Raw genomic sequence first — 25,000 nt, forward strand, 5'->3', positions numbered from 1 at the left:
AACCTGAGAGAGAGAGAGAGAGAGAGAGAGAGGGGGGGAAGGTGTAAGTTGCATATCACTGTATGTACGTAATCTTGTATGACAGAGAGAGAGAGAGAGAGAGAGAGAGAGAGAGTGACTTGTTTATCAGCGTGTATGTAATCCTGTATGAGTGTGTGTGTAATAGACCCAGTGTAAGCCGGTGTCCATATGTGCATGTGTGTGTGTGTGTGTGTACGTATGCATGTGTGTGTGTGAAAACCATGACACCAGCCGCCATTTTGTGCCCTCCTGTCAACACAAACTCCCGCGTCTTCTTGTTTATTTGAACGGGGCCACCTCAGCCGTCCGAACATTCAAACTGGACATCGACTTCCTCTTAAAAGAAACCTAAAACGACTTTATTTCCCTATTCGAACTCTTTCACTAACCTCTAAATCGCTTCTAACATCTATATCCCCTCACATCCCTGTCATTTTGGGTTAGAAAGTTAGACAAAAGTGAAGGAAAATTAGACGAAGTTAGGACGAGGTGTTTTGGACAAAGTGACGGTTAAATCAAAGGGGGGATGCGACCGTTAAGGATGAAAAAGCGCGGGAAACTTTTAAATTGTGCTCCCAGAGGCGGCCATTTTGTTTACGTTGGTGGGGTTGCGAGTGCGTGTGTTTGTGCGTGTGTTTGTGTGTGTTTGTGTTGCTTCCCCCCTCCCCTCCCCCCTCACCCACCCCCCCTTTCCCCTCCCCTACCCTTTGATCTGACACCAAAGACACCGCCAAAGGGAAAGGGGGAGGGGAGGGGAGGGGAATGGAGGGGAGGAGAAGGGGAGGAAGAGAAAGAAGAGGGGAGAAGGAGGAAGAGGAAAAGGGGGGGATGGAGAGGAGAGGGGGAGGGATGAGAAAGAAGGAGGAGGAGGAATGCTGGGAAGAGGAGAAGGGGAAGGGAAGGAGGGAGAGGAGAGAGGGAAGGAAGAAAAAGAAATGGGGAGAAGGAAGTGCAGAGGTGTATAGGGGAGGAGAAGCGGGGAGAGAAAGAAGGGGGCAGAAGGAAGAGGAAGGATGCTGGGAAGGGAAGAAGAGAGGGGAGGCAAGGAAGGGAGGGAAAAGGAGAGAGGTAGAGCAGAAGAGGTAATAATAAGGGAGAAGGATTGAAGGAAGGAAAGGGAGGATAATTAAGATGGAGAAAGAAAAGGGATGCTGGGATGGGAAGAAAGGGAAGGGATGGGATGGAAGGAAAATAAAGAGAAGAGAAGAGAAAAGGTAGAGGAGAGGAGGAAACGTGGGGTTAGGGGAAGGAATGGAAGGCTAGTGACCTGTCTCTCTTCCCTGAGTGGTATAAGGTAAGCAACATATCCAAAACTGCCATTGTATCTGATTCCTCATGCGCCACATCCGGTTGGAGCGCCTTAGCCCACTACACTACCAGGTGTCAATCTAGCTGTATGGTTACCACCCAGCGTAGTAAATGGCTTCTTGAACAAGAAACCATCTGGCTTGTCACTTAGTGTAGAGTTACTAAGAATAGCACTACATCAGGTGTGTGGATGGTGGACGCTCCCTTCTACAACAATAAACCAGTCTTTGGAGAGAGAGAGAGAGAGAGAGAGAGAGAGAGAGAGAGAGACAGACAGACAGACAGACAGACAGAGAGAGACCTAACACTACAAGCAAACGACACTATCAACTAAGAACCCCTTACTTGATGTTATGCAATAGATAAGATTTTTTTCTCCAAAGGTGGAGTCAGGATTCTTGGGGCTTGAAACGTGAGTGAATGTGTGTGTGGCCCAATACACTGAGGATGCTGTTGATTAATTCGCTCTCTCTCTCTCTCTTTCTTGACACAAGCCATCATATCTTAGGGTTGGAAAAGGTCGGGATGATGATGATGATGATGATGATGAGGAGGAGGAGAAAGAGGAGAAGGAAGAGAAAGAGGAGAAGGAGGAGGAGAAAGAGGAGGAGGAGGAAGAGGAGAAAGAGGAGGAGGAGGAGAAAGAGGAGGAGGAGGAGGAAGAAGATGATGATGATGATGATGATGATGATGATGATGATGGTAGCAGCAGTAGTAGTAGTGAAGGTGGAGGTGAGAGAGCAGTAGTAGTGGTAGTAATAGTGGTAGTAGTAGCAGTAACGGTAGCAGCAACAGTAGTCACGGGGGTGGTATTGTGATGATGATGGCACTGGTAGTGGTGATGACGGTGGTGGCAGTAGTGGTGAAGGTGGTGGTGAGTGTGGTAGCGGTGGTGGCGTAGAGGGGCGGGGCTAGTCGACCACAGTGCTACCTTATTGGTCAACCACTGGACAAACTCCCGCCCTCTCATTCACTCCGGCAATTTACACATTTTTATATTCCTTCACATTCATTCAAGTATACACGGCAACTTAGCTATTCGTACATGTATTAAATCAGTCACAGATGCAACTCAAATAAGTGAGGTTAATAAAATAACAGGTGGAGTTAAATAAAATATCTGAGCTGGACATCTGGCATTTTCAATCAGTTTATACATTTCTCGTCATTATTTACGCTTAAAAACAAATACACCACAACTATGCTAATCAAACATGTATAGAAATCATCACAGACGTGGGTGAAACTGTATGAAAAGTTTGGATAAAAATGGGGAAAATAAAAAAAGAAACTAAGAGTTGGAAATGTGTAGGTGGGCGGAGTCGAGGTGTGAGTGGGAGGGGTTACGGAGACCAGCGTGGCAGACCGCAGAGCCGCAAGTGAAACCACGGGCAGTCACCGCGTTGCCGCAGGAGGTGTGGGGTGCCAGAGACCGGGAGAGAAGAAGCGCCTGAGGAAACACCAAGTCGAGAGGGGGTAGGAAGAAAGACAGGGAGACGGGGGGGAAGGAGTGAGCACTGCTGCGAGTGACGAAAAACTAAGCGACGGAATGGAACAGATGTCACGCACGTGTTGATTTGTTTACATGTGATGAGCTGAGAGTTGGAGAGGGGAATCGGAGAAAAGCGTAAGCCAAGAAGGTCCAGGAGGGAAGGGAGTGGGGGGTGGGAGAGGTGCTAAGAGTGGCGAGAATATAAAATAACTGGAAATGATGTCACCCACGTGCTGGTTTGTTTGTTTGTGATGCTGACATGTGGATAAGAGAGACGGGAGAAAGACAGCCGAAAAGGGAGTAGGAGGGAGGGGAATGGAAAGGGACGGGGAGTGAGTTTTAAGAGTGATGAGAAAATAAGCACTGACCTGGAATTGATGTCATGCACGAGCTGATGTGTCTACTGTACATGTGATCAGCTGATGAAGTGTACAGCAGAGGTGAGGAGTTTGGAGAGAAGGAGGAAAGACAGAGTGGGAGAAGGGAGGAAGGAAGGGGAGAGGGACGAGGGGGGGAGGGAAGTGAGTGATGATAAAATAATAAGCGGAAAAAAATGGAACTGTTATCACGCGCCCGAACACGTGCACTCGTGGTTTGTTTACATGCGATCAGCTGGTGCAATATCAGCTGATCTACTGGCAGAAGACGCGACAGGTGGTTAGGCCATGAAGGATGACGGGTGGGGGTGAGGAAGGGAGCATTTTTTAGCCTTTATAATGGAGTCATTTTTATTATTATCGCTAACAGGACATACTTATTTAGAGAGGTGCTTTACATCATACCAACTAAACCCTTCAGTGTGACAGGGCTTTTATGAGCTATAGAAAATCGTCTGGCTTGTAAATAATAATAATAATAATAATAATAATAATAATAATAATAATCGTACTGAAAGAAAGGTCATTGGCAATTTCAAACATCAAAATCAACTCATAAACAATAATATTCACTCAATTTTACAACACCAAAAGCTACGTCATTGGAGATATAAATATAAAGATTATTTTTTCTCATTAAAAAAAAAAAAAACTATATATTTCTGCTTTATATCTGTAACCTCTACTTCAGTTTGGCTCTGTTATCTAGTTCTTTTTTCTTGGAGGGAGCAGTCTTGTGGGCTTCTGGCCTTTGGTTCCTTCTTCTTTGCATAAAAAAATAATAACATATACGTGTTTTCAACCCATACAGCCCGTGGATGTCTTTTTCATATTATTTATTTATTTATTTTTTTTACCATACGATTTTATTCTTTTGGGGGGAGACATCTTATAACAGAGGAAGTTACCGGAACCTGTTGCTAATACTTTCACTGCAAGAAAACTCCCGATAGTTAAGTAGACTGGAAGTACTGAGAATAAAATAGTATTGTTGAAGGATAAGACAGGTTATCTTGAGGAGATGAAACTAGAGAATTTAAGAACCAGTACATTTTACACCCACACACCCACACACACACATTCACCTCCCCACACGCACACACATTACTCCATTAATTCGTTCAATACACCAGCAACACAAAAACACAGACCAACCAGACACAAAAAGATCATTGAAATTATAACATGAATATACAGTACATCCGTGAATCCAGGCAGCACAACTGCCCCTTTAGCTGCGACATACGAACCTGACATGATATCCTATTACGGTTAGTTTTAGGCGATATTATTCAGAGAGAGCTGGGGGGAGGGCAGCGGAATGACGGGGGACAGGGCGACATGGAGGCGATTTGTTTGCGGCCACCCCTTACGACATTCAAGCGTTTGGCAATAGATCGATAGATAGGGAAGAAGATGACGGTTTTTTTTTTTTTTTTGGGGGGGGCGATTTTCTTTATGAAGACGTTTGGTGGTGGGGGGAGGGGGTTAACGAAGGCGCTACTTAACCCCTCCAGCTCGAACATTCCCCCCCCCAAAAAAAAAAGCTGAGGAAAATCGTCTGGTGGTGGGAAAAATAACAGTAAAATTACAGCGCGTGATCGGACGGAAGAGGCTGACAAATTACGCAACTAAAATAGACATGGTGATGCCTATTCATTTTTCATTCCTGGCAACTGACAGACGATTTCATTCAGCATGGGAGTTGGAGCTGAAAAATTATCTCACTAAAACCCATATGGCGATGTCTTTTTTATTAGACGATTTTATTCAGCGTGGGAGTTGGGGGTGAAAAAACCTCACCAAAATCCATATGGTGATGCCTATTCATTTTTCATCCTGGCAACTGACAGACGATTTTATTCAGCATGGGAGTTGGAGGTGAAAAAAAAAAAAAATCTCACTGAAATCACTATGGTGGTCTGTTTATTTTCCATCCTGGCAACTGACAGACGATTTTATTCAGCATGGGAGTTGGGGGTGAAAATTTCTCACTAAAATCCATACGGCGATGTCTTTTTAATTTTTCATTAGACGATTTTATTCAGCATAGGAGTTAGATACAGTCTAATCCTTTCTCTTGAGGGTCGCCTTCACGTCGTGGCACTGATACAGCCGGCCGGATTCCCTGCCTGGTTAATACACGCGTCCCTCAGCTACTTCCCTATCACCCCAAACGAGGATGGTGGATTGCACAAGGGCAGTTTAAGCCTTTAGTCCACTGGGTTCACATTTCGGATGAGTCTGGCGTTTAACTACTACTACTATTACTATTACTACTACTGCTGCTGCTGCCACTACTACTACTACTATACCCTTTTCACACTAACTTGGCCTAAAACTGTCATCTCTCCATCGTGAATGCCGAGTTGCAACAATAGATCAACACTAGAATACGATGCTAGTCACGAAGAAGTGCTATGGAAAAGAGAGCCGTAGCACCACCCTCTTCCCCCCACCGAGCTACGTGAAATAAGCTGCAAAAGGACGGAAAAAAAAAAAAATGGGCCAAGTTAAAGTGAAAGAAATATAGGAACTCCCTCTACATCCCCCTCCCCCCCGTAAGGAGAATAAAATCGTCTGGAGGAAGAAAAAATAAATAAAAAAATCGTCTTACTGAAGGGATTTACGTCTTGTTCGGGGATTTAGGATTGCGTGGATTACTTCAGCTAACGCCACACGATTATATTCATTATTATTATTATTATTATTATTACTATTATTATTATTATTATTATTATTATTATTATTATTATTACTATTATTATTATTATTATTATTACCATCATCATCGTCATTATCACCATTACTATCATTATCTGCACCATCATCGTTGTCGTCATCATTATCATTATTATTATCATTACCCGTCACCATCATCATCTTCACCACCATCGCCGCCGCCGCCGTCGTCATCATCACCATCATTATCGTCAGCCATAATCATCATCACCATCATCATCCTCATCACCATCATTATCGTCAGCCATAATCATCATCACCATCATCATCCTCATCACCATCATTATCATCATCACCATCATCATCCTCGTCACCATCATTATCATCATTGTCACCATCATCAACATATCATCAACACCATCTGCTTGCATCCCTCCTCCATTACAGCTGGCACATACTAACCATCTAGCAAAGCATTCTCACCCCTTTTCTGTCCAACTCTCTAGTGTAAAAGCCATCTCTGAATCTTCCTTCTTCTGTCTGTATTTCCCTCTGCCTATGACCTCCAGCCTTTTAAAAGCACAATGTCCAGGCATCGCGAAATAAGCGGATCTAGATTTTGGCTCACTTTCTGCAATGCCATTTTCCTAATTTTCAGCCTTTGGTTCTTTCTTTCTGCATAAAGCAAAACATGTAACCATCCTATTTCGGAAAAAAAAAAATCCCCCCAGATAAGAATACGAATATAATATGAATAAGAATAAACAAAAAATAAAAATTAGAGTAAAATAAGAATAATAAAATAATGATAAAAAGAAAAATAAGATAATAAGAAAAAGACAACGAATAAAATAAGGATTAGAATAAAATATGAAGATTTAAATAAGATTAATAATAAGAACTGGAACTAAATAAGAATAACAAAAGAATATGAATAAAATAAAAATAATAATAAAATAGGAATAAGAACAAAATAATGAGAATAAAATCGTGTGTAGATAGAAAAAGGAAGTGTCCACGGGTTAGCAATTGTAATCCAGGTTCATCAGTAAACCCAGTGGACTGCAGGCTGAAGTTACCCCTCCCCTGCAGCCCACCATCTTCCTTTCAGGGGATGGGGAGTATGCTGGGGGCCGTTTGTATAACCGGGCAGCTCCACCACCCAGTTATATCAGTGCCATCACGTGAAGGCGCCCCTCTCCAGCATTATCCACGGGTCGAAGCGGTTAATTATGTTGTTATGTGTATGAGGCGGGTAGTTATCTCCGTAAAACACTAGTGTCTGCCCTAATGAGGTGTCTAGATTAATGAGGGTACTTAGGTTAATCTAGTATTTATGAGAGAGAGAGAGAGAGAGAGAGAGAGAGAGAGAGAGAGAGAGAGAGAGAGAGACGAAATGAAACAACTCTCCACTCACCAGGTGACCAAAATGAAACATACCTGAAAAGAACAGAAAAAAACACCGTGAGGAAAAAAAAAAGCATATAAACCAAATAAACCGTAATTATAAACACTACGATTTAATTCAATATTAAGAAATGTGAAAAATAATTAAGGGCAACTTGTGTCAGGTGAAAGTGAACGATAATATATGAGAAGTTAAGAAAAAAGAAGAATGCGAAATATAATATAAACATATGAAAGAGCCTGATGATTTTTGGAACACTGGTGACGAGGCCATAATGTGATGGATTTAAAGACAGTGTGATCGAAAGAATATGAAAACAAGGTGAACGATTGGAACTGAGCGATGAACACTGAAAAGAAGAAGAACGTTCATGAAAATACGGAGAAACGAAACAAACAGATGTAAATGATTATAAGTTGTTAATGAGATCTGATAACTGATAACGAAGGTAATTAGGACGATAACAAGATTTACAGAACCTCCCTCACACCCACTCACCCGCCCACCCACCCACCCACTCATCTCACACCCACCCACCCACACCTACTCTCCACTTACCGACATCCACATACACTTCCAGTCACCCATCCACACCTACTTTCCTCTAACCCTTACACACACACACACACACACACATCATATCCTAACACCCACATTTCCACTCTCAAACTCCTATACCTTGATCAAAAGCCCACCCACATACCCACACCGACACCCACACACCAGCATACACATACCCACGCCCTCTCCAACATCCACACCCTCTCCCTCACCCACATACCAATATACACACACCCACGTCCTCTCCCACATCCACATACATACCCACACCCTCTCCCACACCCACAAACCCATCTCCCACGTAACCCATTACATTCCCACCCCACCACAACACCAAGCCCACTCCGCCCACCCCTGTGCACCCACCCGATGTTCTCAGAGGTGGGTCTGGGCGGGGGGGAGTATGTGGGGGGTGGGGTGGGGGGGTGGGGTGAGGTGATGGGGGGTGGGGGGGACCTAGTGAGAACAGGAGCTCCCAACGTGGTGTGTTCAGTACTGCCACCACACTGGAGATCCAACAAGACCCTGCCCACTGCCTTCAGGTAAGATAGATGCATGTGACAGATTGCCTGTCTATTCCTTCATCTGACGGAACCGGGTCACTCTCACAACTTCTGTCTATCTACCTATATACCCAGGCTTTGTAAAATTCAATGACCCCTATCAGGAATCGAGTCTCCTTGGTTACTATCCCATGTTCACTTTTCCTTGGCCGAAATCTGCCATCCCTCCATCTTCAACGCTGTCATAACAGTGGATTAACACTAGAATATCGTGCTAGTCACGAAGAAGTGCCACGGAAATGATGTAGAGCCACAATATTGTCTTTTTCCTGCCACTGAGCTACGTGAAAGAGGCTGCCAAAGAATGAAAATCTGGGCCAAGTTAAGGTGAAAAGAGTATAGTCAAATTCATCCAACGACACCTGAGCAGGATGGGGTTACGGATCATGCAGGTGAAAACGAAGTACCTACAGTCAGACAGATAGATAGACAGATAGATTGATAGACAGATGAATAGCTTGACAGACAGATAGACAGATTGATAGACAGACTAGGCAGATAAATAGCTAGACAGATAAACACAGACAGATAGATAGACAGACCGACAGATAGATAGATAGACAGACATAGATAGATATAGGTAGACAGACAGATAGATAGATATAGGTAGACAGACAGACAGACAGATAGATAGACAGCCAGAGAGATAGAATTCAGTTTATCTTCACTCTAAATCACCTTCCTTTACACCTCTATTAACCCCTTCAGCCCGATGACACCCTTAAAAAAACAAACAATAAATCTGCATAAAACAAGAAAACAAAAAGAAAAGAAAAGAAAATGCTGGAGGAAAGAAAAAAAAAGTCCTCAGGCTGAAAGGGTTATACAGAGCATTAGGCAGAATATTTTGACCCCAACAGACAGATAGATAGATAGATAGATAGCCAGGTTCAATTGGAGGTCAACCCAGTGGACTGCAGGCTGAGGTTCTCCCCCTTGCAGTCCACCCTCCGCCCTTCGGTGGATAGGGAGGATGCTGAGGGACGTTTGTATAACCAGGTGTGCTACCACGTGAAGGCGTCCCTCTCACCATCCACAGCCAGATTGCTTTTATTTATGCAAGGAAGAAGGAACCAAAGGCCAGGACCCCGCAAGATTGTTCCCTTGAGAGAGAGAGAGAGAGAGAGAGAGAGAGGGGAGGTCTTCCCAATTTCATAACTATCTCTTCCATTATCACTCTATCTTAATTCAACTCTCTATTGTGTACTGTAACGTCACAAATATATATATATATTTTCTAACATTCCTCATTTTTAAGTGATGATGATGATGATGATGGTGGTAGTGGTGTTGATGATGATGATGTTAATAATAATGATGATGATGATGATGATGGTGGTGGTGTTGATGATGATGATGATGATGTTAATGATGATGATGATGATGTTAATGATGATGATGATGATGATGGTGGTGGTGGTGGTGGTGGTAGTGTTAATGATGATGATGATGATGACAATAACAATAATAATAATAATAATAATAATAATGAACATGTATGGGTGCAGGAAACACACCATACCCTACAAATAACCACCTTATTAATCACCTTCTCCTTATTTAACCAATTTTTTTTTTCTTCCTCTCTTTCGGGCCCCATTAACCCCTTCAATCCGAGGTCGTATTATTTCCTCGCTCCCTACAGACGATTTTACTCATCTTGGGAGAAATTTTAATCGTCTTATTTGATGGATTTTAAGATGCAGGCCTCATTAACCCCTTCACCAGCAAATTCTTCCCTTTTTTTTAATTGTTTTATTTCTCCTTTCTTTTTTTTTTTTTTTCCATTTTCTTCTCTTTTCGTTTATAACCTTTTTCCTTTTTGTTTTTCGTTTTTTATCTTTTCTTTGTTTATTTTTCTCAATTTCTTCCTCTTTATTTTCTCTACCTGCTGACGGTGAATACCAATAATAATAATAATAATAATAATAATAATACCAGTGGCAACACCAATAATGCCAGTATTAATAATAATCATCATCATAATTATAGCAATAATAATAACAGCAGTAACAATATAATAATAATAATAATAATAATAATAATACCACCACCACCACCAATAACAACAACAACAACAACAATAATAATAATAATAATAATAATAATAATAATAATAATAATACAACCACCACCACCAATAACAACAACAACAATAATAATAATAATAATAATAATAATAATAATAATAATAATAATAATAATACAACCACCACCACCACCAATAACAACAACAACAACAATAATAATAATAATAATAATAATAATAATAATCCCTTCTCAGCTGACTAAAATCGTCTGATTATGACAAGAACGAATCATCAAATACATTACCACAGCAAAATGATGAAGGGCCTTATTGTGGTTGGTTGAGGCAACTCCCTAACACCTTTTCCTAAGCGATTTATTGTGCTATCTAAACCTTGCTGTCTTCCTCTGAGTTGCGTAATCCTTCCAATATCGCCATACCCTGCATAAATAACGTCTATCTGTCTATAGCCTGACACCCTAATCCCACAAAGGGTGGCCGCAGACAAAACGGCTTCAAGTCGCTCTGTCACCCACCATTTGACTGCCCTCCCCCCAACTCACTCCCTCTTATCTCAAATAAATAACGTACAGAAAGGATATTAACCAGCCATAGCCCCAAAAATGAATCGCTAAGGAGGAGGCGTTAGGGAGCTTCCTTCACCGACGAAATATCATAAAATGTTAAAGAGAAAAAAAATCTTTTTTTTTTTTTTTTTATTAAGCGATGGATTAGGAAGGAAATCTCGACAGCGACTTAACCCCTTCAGCCCGAGCACCTCAATTATTTCTCTCTCTCTCTCTCTCTCTCTCTCTCTCTCTCTCTCTCTCTCATTATCGCTAGTTTTTTTCTCGCTATCGATTTTATTTTTTAGGATTTTTTTTTTTTTGAACAGGTAGTGCTCGAATACAACCTCCATCAATCCCTTCAGTCCGAGCACCTCTCTAATTCTCTCTCTCTCTCTCTCTCTCTCTCTCTCTATGACGATTTTAGTTTTGGATGGATTTTTTTTTTTCGAATTGGCAATGCAGGAAAAAAAATTAATGTCTTTGATCTGAAAGGGTTGATTGTTACGAATTGGGCTCTGTTATTTTATTTATTTATTTATTTACTGCGGACTTCTGGCCTTGGGTTCCTTCTTCCTTGCCTAAAACACACACACACACACACACACACACACACACACACACACACACACACACACACACACACCAAACAAGGGTCTATATTCAATACCTACTCCCTTCCGACCGCGCTAAAGCCGACAAATTAGCTTTCCCGACCGAGTACACCCGACTAATTAGCCTTCCCGATAGAGTATTCCCGACAAAATAACCTTACTACAGTGAAATGAATCGTTTAGCACTTCTTCGTGACTACAGATCTTTCATTTCGACTTGGCCCAGATTTTTCGTCCTTTTGTAGCTTAATTTCACGTAGCTCAGGGGTAGAATAACACAATACTACGGCTCTTCATCCTTTCCATAGCACTTCTTCGTGACTAGCGCCACATATCTAGTGTTAATCTATTGCTACAAAGATGGAGAGAGAGCAAGTTTAAGCCTCCACATCCTTTCCGCAGCACTTCTTCGTGACTAGCATCGTATTTCTAGGCGGACAGACGGTAATTTTAGGCCAAGTTAGGGTAAAATGAGTACACAGCTCTACATCCTTTCCACAGCACTTCTTCGTGACTAGCATATTTCTAAACGGAGACGGTAATTTTAGGCCAAGTTACTGTAAAAAGAGTACACGGTTCTATAATCTTTCCGTAGCACTTCTTCGTGACTAGCATATATCTAAACGGAGACGGCAATTTTAGGCCAAATTAGTGTAGAATGAGTACACAGCTCTACAACCTTTCCACAGCACTTCTTCGTGACTAGCATATTTGTAAACGGAGGTGGCAATCTTAGGCCACGTTACAGTAGAGTACACGGCTCTATAATCTTTCCACAGCACTTCTTCGTGACTAGCATCATATATATCAAGACAAGCAGACGGAAATTTTAGGCCAAGTTAGAGTAAAATGAGTATAGGTACAATTTAATACCATCCCTTCCCGTCAATTACCTTTATCCGCTGATCTCTCTCTCTCTCTCTCTCTCTCTCTCTCTCTCTCTCTCCTCCACTTCAATATCGCTTTTATATTAATCCCTTCAGTCCGGAGATCGATTTATTATTATTATTATTATTATTATTATTATTATTATTACTGCTATTATTATTATTATTATTATTATCATCATCATCATCATCATCATCATTATTACTGTTATTATCACTGTTATCACTACTGTTATTATTATTATTATTATTATTATTATACAATTTTGGGTGAAATTTCTAAGTATGTGTTAAATATTTGTCTTCATTAACCACTACAGTACTAAGGATTTCTTCTAAGTTCACTACAGTCATATAGTGGTAGCAAGACATTAGTAAAAAATAGAATAAATAAATAAATAAAATGAAAAATAATCGGACTGAAGTGACTCTGAAGGACGGAAAGGAAGATCTGTTAATTATATCTTTTATAAACTATGGCCTATATTCTCCCTAACACCTCTTCCTTAGCGATTTATTTTTGGCTATGGCTGGTTAATATCCTTCTGTAGGTTACTTATTCAGAGTATGGCGATATTGAAATAACTTGTACGTAAACCAGAGGAGGGTAGGAAGGTCTATATATCTACTGCCAGACGCCTTAATCCCGTAAGGGGAGGCCACAAACAGATCGCCTCCATGTCACCCTGTCCCCGGCCATTTCACTGCCCCCCCTCCCCCCCAGCTCACACATCCCTCCCTTATATATACCTCTCCAAGGTGTAATATGCATACCAAACCGCCGAGGAAAATGGTGTTAGGGCGCTTCCTCAACCCGACAATGTGTTCCCCTTATCTCCGCTTTCCCCCTCGTTATCTCCACACAATCGCTATTTCTCGAGCATAATTTACTAGGCTTTGGTTGAACTGTTTTGGCTGTGAGGTGAAGACTGTGAACATTTATTGGCGTGAGTGATGTGTGGGTGGATTTATGAGTCATTTTGAGGTGTAATTGGTTTTTAAGGTAATTCTGTGTTTTGTCCTCTCCTGTTCCTGCTTCTACACTCTCGATAGATAGACAGATAGATAGATAGACGGACAGATAGATTATGGAGGTACGTACACAGAGACAATTTCAACAAGGGAAGAGGGATAGATAGATTGATAGGAAGATAGACAGACAAGATAGAAATATATGAGTAGTCAGAAAGAGAGAGAAAACAGAGAGATACACGAGTAGACAGATAGACAGACAGACAAAATAGAAAGATATATATGAGCAGACAGACAAACACATGGATACACAGGTAAATAAGCCCTCAGAAAACACACACACACACACACACACACACACACACACACACACACACACACACAGGTAACCTAACTCAATCCTCCTCCTTTGCCCTCAGAGTGGTGGTACTGGGAGCGGTGCAGGATGGTACGGTAGTCACGGTACGGGCAGGGAACGATGAGAACTGCTGCGCTGAGATTCGGAACAACTCTGCCCTCATTAAGAACCAGGTGGCCAAGTTCAATGACCTGCGATTCGTTGGCAGGTCAGGTCGAGGTGGGTCATTAGAGGTCACTTGGGTTAATAAGTGGTAAGGGTTGTTAGTGTTATTATTATTATTATCATTATTATTATTATTATCATTATTATTATTATTATTATTATTATTATTATTATTATTATTATTATTAGTGTTGTTATTATCATTATTATTATTATTATCATTATTAGTGTTGTTAGTTACTATTATTATTATTATTAGTGTTGTTTTGTTACTATTATTATTATTATTATTATTACCATCATTATCACATTATTTAAAAAAGGAAATCCAAGGCTTAGTGCATGCAAAATTTGAGCTTCCCAAAACGAAATTCACCATGAAAGAAATCCAGCGTCCAAAGTCGCTATAAAGCCACCTGAAGAGGAAAGAGGAGTAATGAAAAAAGACGGAAAGATGGCGGAAATAGGAAGACGGGTGGGCAGACACGGAAAAAAAGAATGATAAAAGTGAAGAAAAAGTAGACAGCATTACATCAGGTGAGTGGATGATGGTCGTCGCCACCTACCAAAAAAAAAAAAAAAAAAAAATGCAAGCAGACTTTTAGATGAATATGAGGAAAACGAAAATGTGTATAACAGACATAGCCAGCCCTTTCCTGTAATATTTTCTTTTTAATGCAAGGAAGAAGGAACCAAAGGCCAGGACAAGAGGTAGAACGTGTTGAAAAAAATATATATATGGTTAGGACAGGTATAGATCAAGCAGTTAATGTTCATGGCAAAGAAATCAAAGCCAGGAATAGACATGAGATGGAGTTTTTTTCTTTTTGGGGTGGTAAAAAAAAAAAGTGACACCATGAAAGATAAAAAAACAAAAACAATGCCTGTTTGTTGAAAGAGGTGCATTCTTTCTTTCTGTTCCAACGTACGGATCGGAAACCTGGAGTGTAAGGAAAGAGTTAATGTGTGTGTGTGTGTGTGTGTGTGTGTGTGTGTGTGTGTGTGTGTGTGTGTGAGAGAGAGAGAGAGACGAAGGAAGAAAAACCAAAGACTGTAGACTTGCAAGGTGTTCTTTCCAGTAAAACAAAAGCAAAAGAGAACCAAATTCAACATCCTTTCACCTCGAGATACCTGGACACACTGAATTAAGAGGACAGGAGGAGGGCAGAAGGAACTACAGAAATACAGACTGTGGGAGAATGTAAGAAAATGAGTGGGGATGTGGGAAAAATGACAGGGAATGTGGGGAAATGAATAAGCATGTGGGAAAATGAGTAAGCATGTGGGAAGATGAATAACCATGTGGGGAAAAATGACAGGAAATGTGGAGAAGATGAGTAAGCATGTGGGAAAATGAATAAGTATGTGGGAAAATGAACACGTATGTGGGAAAATGAATAAGTATGTGGGAAGATGAATAAGCATGTAGGACAATGAGTAAGAATGACCTGTTGGATACATGAAGGACTGAGAATATTGATTAACTCTCTCATTACTCATCTCCAAAAAATTTTCCTAGTGAGTTAGTGAATAATATAATGGGGGCTTTATCTATCCTCGCCTGTTACAAAAATCTCCCCTGAGCTAAAACAAAGAAAAATCGCCAGAAGAAAAAAAGAATCCATTTAAAAGACAATCCTTCCATGACTTACCCTAAAAAAAAAAAAAAGTAAATCAGGAAATAAAATAATGAAGGGTTTACCTATCCCCAAAAATCCCCCTTAACTGAGAAAAGAAATAGTCAGGAGACAAAAAAAAATCACTGACAAAAAAAAATCATAGGAAAAAAATCGCCAGGAGACCAAAAAAATCACCAGACCAAAAAATCGCCAGATAAAAAAAAAAAAAAAATCACCAGACCAAAAAATCACCAGGAGACTAAAAAATAATCGCCAGGAGACAAAAAACCGCCAAGAAGCCATAAAAAATCGCCAGGAGACTAAAATAATCGCCAAGAGACCCAAAAAATCGCCAGGACACTAAAAAAAAATCGCTGACAAAAAAAATATCCATTAATAAAAATCTGCGTCCTGGAGTTAAGAGGTGCTAATCAGATACACTAATTACCTAATTCTAAATGACTGTGGCCCTGTAATTACCAAGGACATAATTAGCCACAGGTAAACTAGCCACAGGTATAATTAGCCACAGGTAAAATTAGCCAGAGGTATAATTAGCCACAGGTAAAATTAGCCACAGGTAAAATTAGCCACAGGTAAAATTAGCCACAGGTAAAATTAGCCACAGGTATACTTAGCCACAGGTATAATTAGCCACAGGTAAAATTAGCCAGAGGTATAATTAGCCACAGGTATACGTAGCCACAGGTAAAATTAGCCACAGGTAAAATTAGCCACAGGTAAAATGAGGACAGGACGAGACAGCATGATTTCCCACTGAAGCAATTTCCTGAGGGTGAAGGAATGCACTGTGACGATTTTATTTTCCTTTTTATTTTTCATTTTTTCTCTTATTTTTTTTTATTTTTCATTTTTTCTTTTTTATTTTTTTCATTTTTTCATTTCTGGTTTTTTTCTTTTCTATTTTTTCCTTTTTCATTTTTCCATCTATTTTTTTTCCTCTTTCATTTTACTCCACTCCTTTATTAGTATTCTTTATTTTTTCCTTTTTCCTTTTTTTCCTTGGTACCCTTGGACGATTTTCTTTCATTTTGGTGTGAGTTCGATCCTGGGGAAATTTATAGAGCCTTCACTAACCCCTCCACTGCTGAATAAAATCGTCTGGTTGAAGAAATAAGAAATAAACCGTCCTCCCGCTAATGAGGTAAAGAGCAATATCAATAAATCGTCCTAGTAATAGAGGTTAATAGCAATACAAATAAATCGTCCTTATAAAGAGGTAAATAGCAATAAAAATAAATCGTCCTAGTAATAATGTTAATAGCAATATCAATAAATCGTCCTAGTATTAAAAAAGTTAATAGCAATATAAATAAATCGTCCTGGTAATAATGAGGTAAATAACAATGTCAGTAAATCGTCCTAGTAATAAGGTTAACAGCAATATAAATAAATCGTCCTGGTAATAATGTTAACAGCAATATGAATAAATCGTCCTGGTAATAAAGAGGTAAATAGCAATAAAAATAAATCGTCCCAATAAAGGGGTTAAGAGCATGTGGTACTTTCTGCACATTACTTTTAGCAAGATGTTTACATTTTAGTACATATAAACATTTGGTGAAATAGAAGTGACTGACTACTGCTACCTGTATTACGACTACCACTACCTCCTCCTCCTCCTCCTCGTTGTCGTCCTCCTCCTCCTCGTTGTCGTCCTCCTCCTCCTCTTGCTACTACTACAACCACCACTACTACTACTACTACTACTACTACTACCATTTCTGCTACCACTACCACTAATGCTACTGGGTATTTTTCCTCCTCCTCCGTCTCTTCCTCCCTCTCCTTCTCCTCATCGTTGTCCTCCTCCTCTTCCTTCTACAACCACTAATACTACTACTACTACTACCATATCTTCTGCCACTACCACCACCACCACGACCATAACACTCACTACCACAATCACCACTCCTCAACCACCACCAACCTCACCCTCAGCATTACAATTACATAAAAATAAAACCATAAATCCGCCCCCCTTCCAGGCCCCCCCCCCAGCAATATATCAAGCACCCATGCACTAATTCGTGACGCTAATGGCCTAACTACCGTCAAATGCGCCGTAACGAGCCTGTCCACCCCAATCACCTCGTTGGCTGTCACACGGAGGGAGAACATGAAGTTAGGCTCGGCGGGATTATCATTATGTGACGGGGTGTGTGGGGAGGGATTATTATTATTATTATTATTACTACTACTCCCACTACTACTACAGGGGTGTGTGGGGAGGGATTATTATTATTATTATTATTATTATTATTATTATTATTATTACTACTCCCACTACTACTACAGGAGTGTGTGGGGAGGGATTATTATTATTATTATTATTATTATTATTATTATTATTATTATTACTACTACTACTACTCCCACTACTACTACTGGGGTGTGTGGGGAGGGATTATTATTACTGTATTATTATTATTATTATTATTATTATTATTATTATTATTATTATTAATACTACTACTACTACTACTACTGGGGTGTGTGGGGAGGGATTATTATTATTGTTGTTATTATTATTGTTGTTATTATTATTATTATTATTATTACTACTACTACTACTACTACTCCCACTAGTACTACTGGGGTGTGTGGGGAGGGATTAATATTAGTACTATTATTATTATTATTGTTATTATTATTACTACTACTACTACTACTACTATTAATACAACTACGACCTCTTCTACTACATCAACAATAATAACAACTACTACTAGTACCACCACTGCGTTGTTGTTTTGTTACTGCTACTATTACTACTACTACTCCTACTACAACAACCACAACTACTACAACCTCACATTACTTTTCCTGGCTACCGCGAAGTTCCTCAGAAATCCTCCGTTTTCCACGTTCCTATTGTGTATGACTGTTTTTCTGATCGTCTTTAACAAAATCACCTTCAAGGCGCAAAACTTCTATCTATCTGTCTATTGCCAGACGTCTTAATCCCGTAAGGGGTGGCCACAAACAAATCGCCTCCATGTCGCCCTGTCCTCCGCTCTTTCACTGCAAAAATTACTGACAGGATTTTATTGTTTGACTCAGGCCTATAATAACATCCACATAATACACTCATTTATCTTTAAGAAATCCCTATTTTCTTGGAAGCAGTAGCGGTAGCAACAAATCAACGAAGCAATGAAATGGCGGGGGACAGGGCGACATGGAGGCGATTTGTTTGTGGCCACCCCTTACGGGATTAAGGCATCTGGCAATACATGGACAGATATAGTCTGGGTTGGGGCTGCATCACCTGTTCTAGAGTTGCGTTTAGTTCCTACGATGCCTATGCCTTACCTGAGTCTACGGGGCAGTGAAATGGCGGGGGACAGGGCGACTTGGAGGCCATTTGTTTGTGGCCACCCCAAACGGGATTGAGGCGTCTGGCAATAGATAGATAGATAGATTAACCCCTTCTGTACCATGGCTCTTCATTCAGTTCTTCCCGCTACCAGACGATTTTACTCAGCTTAGAAGGCTTTTATTTCGAACTGGAGGGGTTAGATGCAGCCTTCATTAACCCCATCAGTGGGAGAGGGCTTTCCTAAATCAAACAAAATCGTCTGGAGGCAGCAAGAGATAAAAATGAAAATGCGTTCTGGTACTGAAAGGATTATTGCCCTTTGTCGTGAAGACTGTGAATATTAGAGGACAGAGGATAGGGGATGGGTACGTTTCTTATTCGCCCGTACTCGTGACCTTCCTCTGGGCATTACCAAAACCCATGGAAATATTCAACACGCCGCGTAAAAACCCTAGCTAAAATCTCTCCTATCAACTCAGTACGAGCGATATGGCAAGACTTCCATTATGAGTTGCCAGTTAGTAAATAGAGCCGGGTGGACACATGATCCTACCAGCTGAGTGAGAAGGTGCTAAGTGGTCAGGCATGGGTAATGGTTGGCTCTGTAACTGTGACTGTGGGTGGGGGGTGAGGATGTGGGTGTGGAGGGTGGGGGTATGGGTGTGGGTGTGCGTGAGGATGTGGAATGTAGAGAGTGAGTGTGGGTGAGAAGAAATTAGGATGTGGATGTGAATGTGGGGGTCCAGACTCTGGGGTCCAGGAGGAGGCTGTGGGTGTGGGTTTGGGTGGATGTGTGGATGTGGAATGAAGAGTGTGTGTGTGTGTGTGTGTGTGTGTGTGTGTGTGTGTGAGAGAGAGAGAGAGAGAGAGAGAGAATAAATACCACAATAACATCCACTTCAAATTCCACCATAACCAAGGGAACCACCACCATATTAAGTTTTTTAGAGCTAGCTTTATCTACTCTTATTCTTGTGGAGAGAGGAAAGAAGAGAGAAAGCAAAAGAAAAAATAGAGCAAAGAGAGAGAGAAAGAAAGTGAGAACCACCACCATATATATATTTTTTAAAGCTAGTTTTATTTACTCTCATTGCTGGTATGTGCATTCCACCACAATTTAGCCCAATGTACAGAGATAATCACTGTTGTTCGTCAGTAGTTTATGAGTAGTCTGTAGGTAGATGGTAAGCAGACGTCGGTTGGTTTGTCGGTAGGTCGTTAGTGGGTTGCTGGTAATTTGTCAGTAGTTCGTCAGTAGTTTCCGTAGTTACTCGGTAGATTCTGGGTAGATTGTCTGTGGTTTGTGAGTTGTTTGTGAGTAATTGGCAAGCTGTGGGCATGTGTGGGCAGCAGTTACTACCTCTGACCCCGAATTACCACTAGTAACCTGACCTCTTAACATACCGACACGGGAAAAGGCCACATGAGGGAAGACATGATTACACACACATACACTCAATTTCTCTTTCCTAACTTTACCTTCTCTCCCCTCTAACTCCCATCCTCCTTACGTCACCTTCTCTCCCCTCTAACTCCCCCTTCTCTCTCCCCCAGGCAAATGCTTCCTGCTCACCATCACCATCAGCACCTCGCCTCCTCAAGTGGCTACCTATAACAAGGCAATTAAGGTCACAGTTGACGGGCCAAGAGAACCACGATCCAAATCACGTGAGTAGTAATTGGATTGTGTTCACTTATTCATTCATCACTTCACACTTACACTTATTCACTCGCTCACTTATGTACTGATTCGCTCATCACTTCACACTTATACACTCATTCACTCAAGTCGGGGCGGAATAAGGCTATACTATGGCTCCACATCCTTTCCGTAGCACTTCTTCGTGACTAGCATCATATTCGAGTGTTAACTGTTACAACTGAGTATTCTAGATGGAGTGATGGCAATTTTTTCCCAAGTCAGAGTAAAAATCCTATAGTACAGATGTGGTTAATAAAGACATATCATTCATGCTATCGTCCTTCATTTAACTTCCCTCATTCTCCTCAGCCTTCTCATCCTTTCCTTCCCTTTTCTTTCCTCTGCATTTCCCTCACACTCTCCTTCATTCTTTCCTCCATCCTTCTTACCCTCTCCTTCTCTTTTCTTTCCTCACACTTCCCTCATTCTTTCCTCAATCCTTCTTACCCTTGCCTCTCTTCTTTCCTCACACTTCCCTCATTCTTTCCTCCATCCATCTTACCTACTGCTTCCCTTTCCTCTCTTCCACCCTTCTTCACTCTCCCTCTTTCTTCCCTCCATCCTTCCCACTGTCTTCCTCACCTTCTCTTCCTTACCCTCCCCATTTCCCGTCCTCGCCTCTCCCCTGTTTCTCCACAATTTCACTCTTTCTCTTCCTTCCCCCCTCCCTTCACTCCCTCTCTCCTTTTTACCTCCTTCCACTCTCTACCTTCCCTCCCCTTATCATCCTTCCTCCTCACCCTCCTCCCCTTCAATCTTCTCCTTGCTCCTCCCCTATCATTCTCCCTCCCTTTCCTCCCCGTCTCCCTATTTCTCTCCACTTCTCCTCCCATCCCCATATCTCCACTCCTCTTCCCGCTTCTCCCCTACCATACTTCCCTCCATTTCTTCTCCCATTCCCATATCTTCTCCCCTACCCTTCTATCCTTTCCTCCATACCTCCCTCTTCTCTCCCTCCTTCTCTCCGACGCCTGAACAAACTCATAAAGAAATCATCTCTTTTGTCCGTCGAGAGTTGATGAGAGAGAGAGAGAGAGAGAGAGAGAGAGAGAGAGAGAGAGAACTACAAGATATAAAGACATAATTAGGTGCAGACACAGATAAGCTGAGAGGAACACAGATAATTACGTTGATAAAGACCGAGAGAAAGAACAGAGTATGTGTTAGAAAGACAGACAGCCAGACAGACAAATAAATCAATATATAGATAGACAGACATACAGACAGAGACAGAAATCGATATATAGACAGATAGATAGACATATACAGACAGACAGACAGAATGTGGAGAGAGAGAGAGAGAGAGAGAGAGAGACATATGTGAATGTTGACAAGAGTGGGAATGAGTGTTAGTATGAGCGTACGTGTGAAAAAAAAAGTGTGTGTGTGTGTGTGTGTGTGTGTGTGTGTGTGTGTGTGTGTGTGTGTGTGTGTGTGGTGACAATCACACACACACACTTTTCTCACTCCCTTTCCAACACCTCCCCCTCTCAGTTCCCCCTGATCTCCCCTCCACTCTTACACTTCTCCCTTCCAATCCCACTCCCCCACCACTCCTCCCCACTTACTTACCTTCCCCTCTTTTTCTCACTCTCCCCTCACTTCCCTTCCTCACCTTATACACATCCCTCACTTCTTCCCCTCATCAGCCTCCCACTTCCTCCTCTTCCCTCCCCTTACACCTCTTCCACTTCTTCCCCTCCTCTCCCTTCCACTCTTTTACCTCCCTTCCCTCCTCCTACACCCCTCTCTCTTCTTCCCCTCCTCTTCCCATAGCCTACACTTCCCTGTGTGTGTGTGTGTGTGTGTGAATCAATTGTAATCTGTGGGCACTCCATGGGGACTCTATTATCACTTGGGGACACCGCTGCTCTTTTGTGGCCCAACACTCCATCATGTGAGGGGATGGAAGACAGAGTGAGGGGAATCATGAGAGAGAGAGAGAGACAGACAGACAGAGACGTACACAGACACAGACAGACGGACCGAACGACAGACAGACAGACAGACAGACAGACAGAGACGTACACAGACACAGACAGACGGACCGAACGACAGACAGACAGACAAACGGCCACAGACAGACATGAGGACAAACAGACAGGTATAACAAAACTCCTTCACCTTCGGCAGCGGAGTTAATAAGAAGGAAACAGCATGATAAATGTGAGAATGAAGAGAATAATGAAATGGGAATGAGTCAAAAGCATAAGAAAATAAAGGAGGAAAGGGCAAGAAGCATGACGAAAGAAGAGAGTGAGAAGGGTGAAAAAATGAAAATAAGAGTGAGGAGAATGATATGTGGATGAGTGAGAAGCATGAGAAAACAAAGGAAGAAAGGGTGAAGAGAATGACGACAGAGAGAAGGATGAGAAGCGTGAAAAAAAAAAAAAAAAGAATGAGGAGAATGATATGTGGATGAGTCAGAAGCATGAGAAAATAAAGGAAGAAAGGGCAAGAAGAATGACTACAGAGAGAAGAGTGAGGAGCGTGAAACAGCAAATATATAGAGAGAAGAGAATGTGAGATGGATTATAAAACATAGGAAGGTGTGAGATGCAGTAAAGAAATAAAAGTAATAGGAAAGAAACAATAATGACGAATAGAAGAGGAATCCAACCCCTCTCCCCCTCCATCTCCCCTCCCCCTCCACCTCCAATCCATCCCCTCCACCTCCAATCCATCTCCTCTCTCTCTCAACCTCTCTCACCTCCAATCCAATCCCTCTCCCCCTCCACCTCCAATCCATCCCTTCTCCCCCTCCACCTCCTATCCATCTCTTCTCCCCCTCAACCTCCAATCCATCCCCTCTCTCCCTCAACTTCCCTCCACCTCCAATCCATCTCCTCTCCTCCTCAACCTCCTTCAACCTCCAATCCATCCGCTCTTCTCAACCCCACTCCCCTCTCCCCCTCAACCTCACCTCCAGTCCATCCCCTCTCCCTCTCCCCCTCAACCCCCCTCCACTTCCCACTGTGACTTGGCGTGACCTCAGGAATTGCGTCACCTGTCACCTACGCAATAACGCCAGCACCATCCGTCAATGTCAATAACCACGGTGGTGTATATAGTGCAATCACAAGGCCGCGTTATAATGGGGCCCTTGGAGTCAAAGAGCGTGAGTCAACCAGTCACTACTCTCTTTTTCACTCTAACTTGGGTGAGGGACGCCTTCATGTGGTGGCACTGATGTAACTGGACGGTGGAGCTGCCCAGGTATACACACATCCCTCAGCTCCCTCCCTATCCCCCCAAAGGAGGATGGTGGACTGCAGTGGATGGGTGGACTGCAGTCCACTGGGTTCACATTTCAGCGGAACCTAAGACGCCTACTACTACTGTTATTATTTCGCATAAAAGCCGTCTTCGGCGGCGTCCGCTCGCTGTCAAAATGCCAGAAATGAGTCATAATTCAGGAACCGGTGGCCCAATTGGACTGGAAATGGTTTCATTCTTCAAGTTAGAGCATTTTAGCGGAACCTTGATCTAACAAAAATTGCGCTACGTTGAGCCGTTTTTGCTGTTACGGTAACAGACAAACCAACAAACACACAGAAATCGGATCATTATAAAATAGATTACTGTTATTATCACTACAACTGTACTACTACTACTACTACTACTACAACTGTTACTGTTACTATTACTACTACTACTACTACAACTATTATAATTTTGCTGAATTGTAGCAACGGAGTAACACTGGAATACAAGTGTAGTGCAGATAATGCTGACCCGTAGCACATTTTCCGCCTCTGAGCTACGTGGAATAAACAAGACAAAGGACGAAAATCTGGATCAAGTTAAGGTGAAAGAACTACCGTATATATATGTTTTTTTATTTATGCTAACTCACTCATGGTCAGAACAACTCTAGAGCTGGAAAAAAAAGATGTGTGTGTGTGTGTGTGTGTGTGTGTGTGTGTGTGTTGTGGCGGCTTTCTCTGTGCCCTGTTTAATATCCTCGTAAACCCTCACCCCCACTTCTCACCCCACTCACCCCATTCTCTCTCTCTCTCTCTCTCTCTCTCTCTCTCTCTCTCTCTCTCTCTCCTCGTTTCTCCCCCTCCCTCTTTCCGTCCTTCCCCATTCCTCCTCCGTTATCTCCCCTCCCTCCATCGCTCTCTTCCCCTCCTTTCTCATCCCCTCTTTTCCACCTTTCATCCCACTACTCCCCTCCCCTCTCCTCCTTCCTCTCTCTTCCGCTCCCCTCCCCTTCCTTCTTCGCGGGGTCTGTAGTGGAATATCAAAGAGGAAGAGGGACTGAGGGGGAAGAAGAGGACAGAAGAGAAGTTAAAGGGAGGGGAGGAGGGAGGTAAAGGAGAAAAATGGA

The 25,000-nt window shown here is 41.9% G+C and overlaps 1 protein-coding gene across 1 annotated transcript in view; it reads left to right on the forward strand.

Annotated features, from left to right (window-relative positions):
• The first annotated feature begins 8,218 nt into the window (after positions 1 to 8,218).
• Positions 8,219 to 25,000, forward strand: part of LOC145394351 (uncharacterized) — a 62,721-nt gene continuing 45,939 nt past the window's right edge. Inside the window, exons 1-3 of the mRNA XM_080268226.1 lie at positions 8,219 to 8,391; positions 13,900 to 14,057; positions 20,520 to 20,633. Of these exons, the coding sequence (XP_080124352.1) occupies positions 8,219 to 8,391; positions 13,900 to 14,057; positions 20,520 to 20,633 (445 nt within the window). The remainder of the gene's footprint in view (positions 8,392 to 13,899; positions 14,058 to 20,519; positions 20,634 to 25,000) is intronic.

The sequence above is a fragment of the Coenobita brevimanus genome, chromosome 27, assembly GCF_032717465.1.
Source record: "Coenobita brevimanus isolate Jiangsu-jjx chromosome 27, ASM3271746v2, whole genome shotgun sequence".
Lineage (NCBI taxonomy): Eukaryota > Metazoa > Arthropoda > Malacostraca > Decapoda > Coenobitidae > Coenobita > Coenobita brevimanus.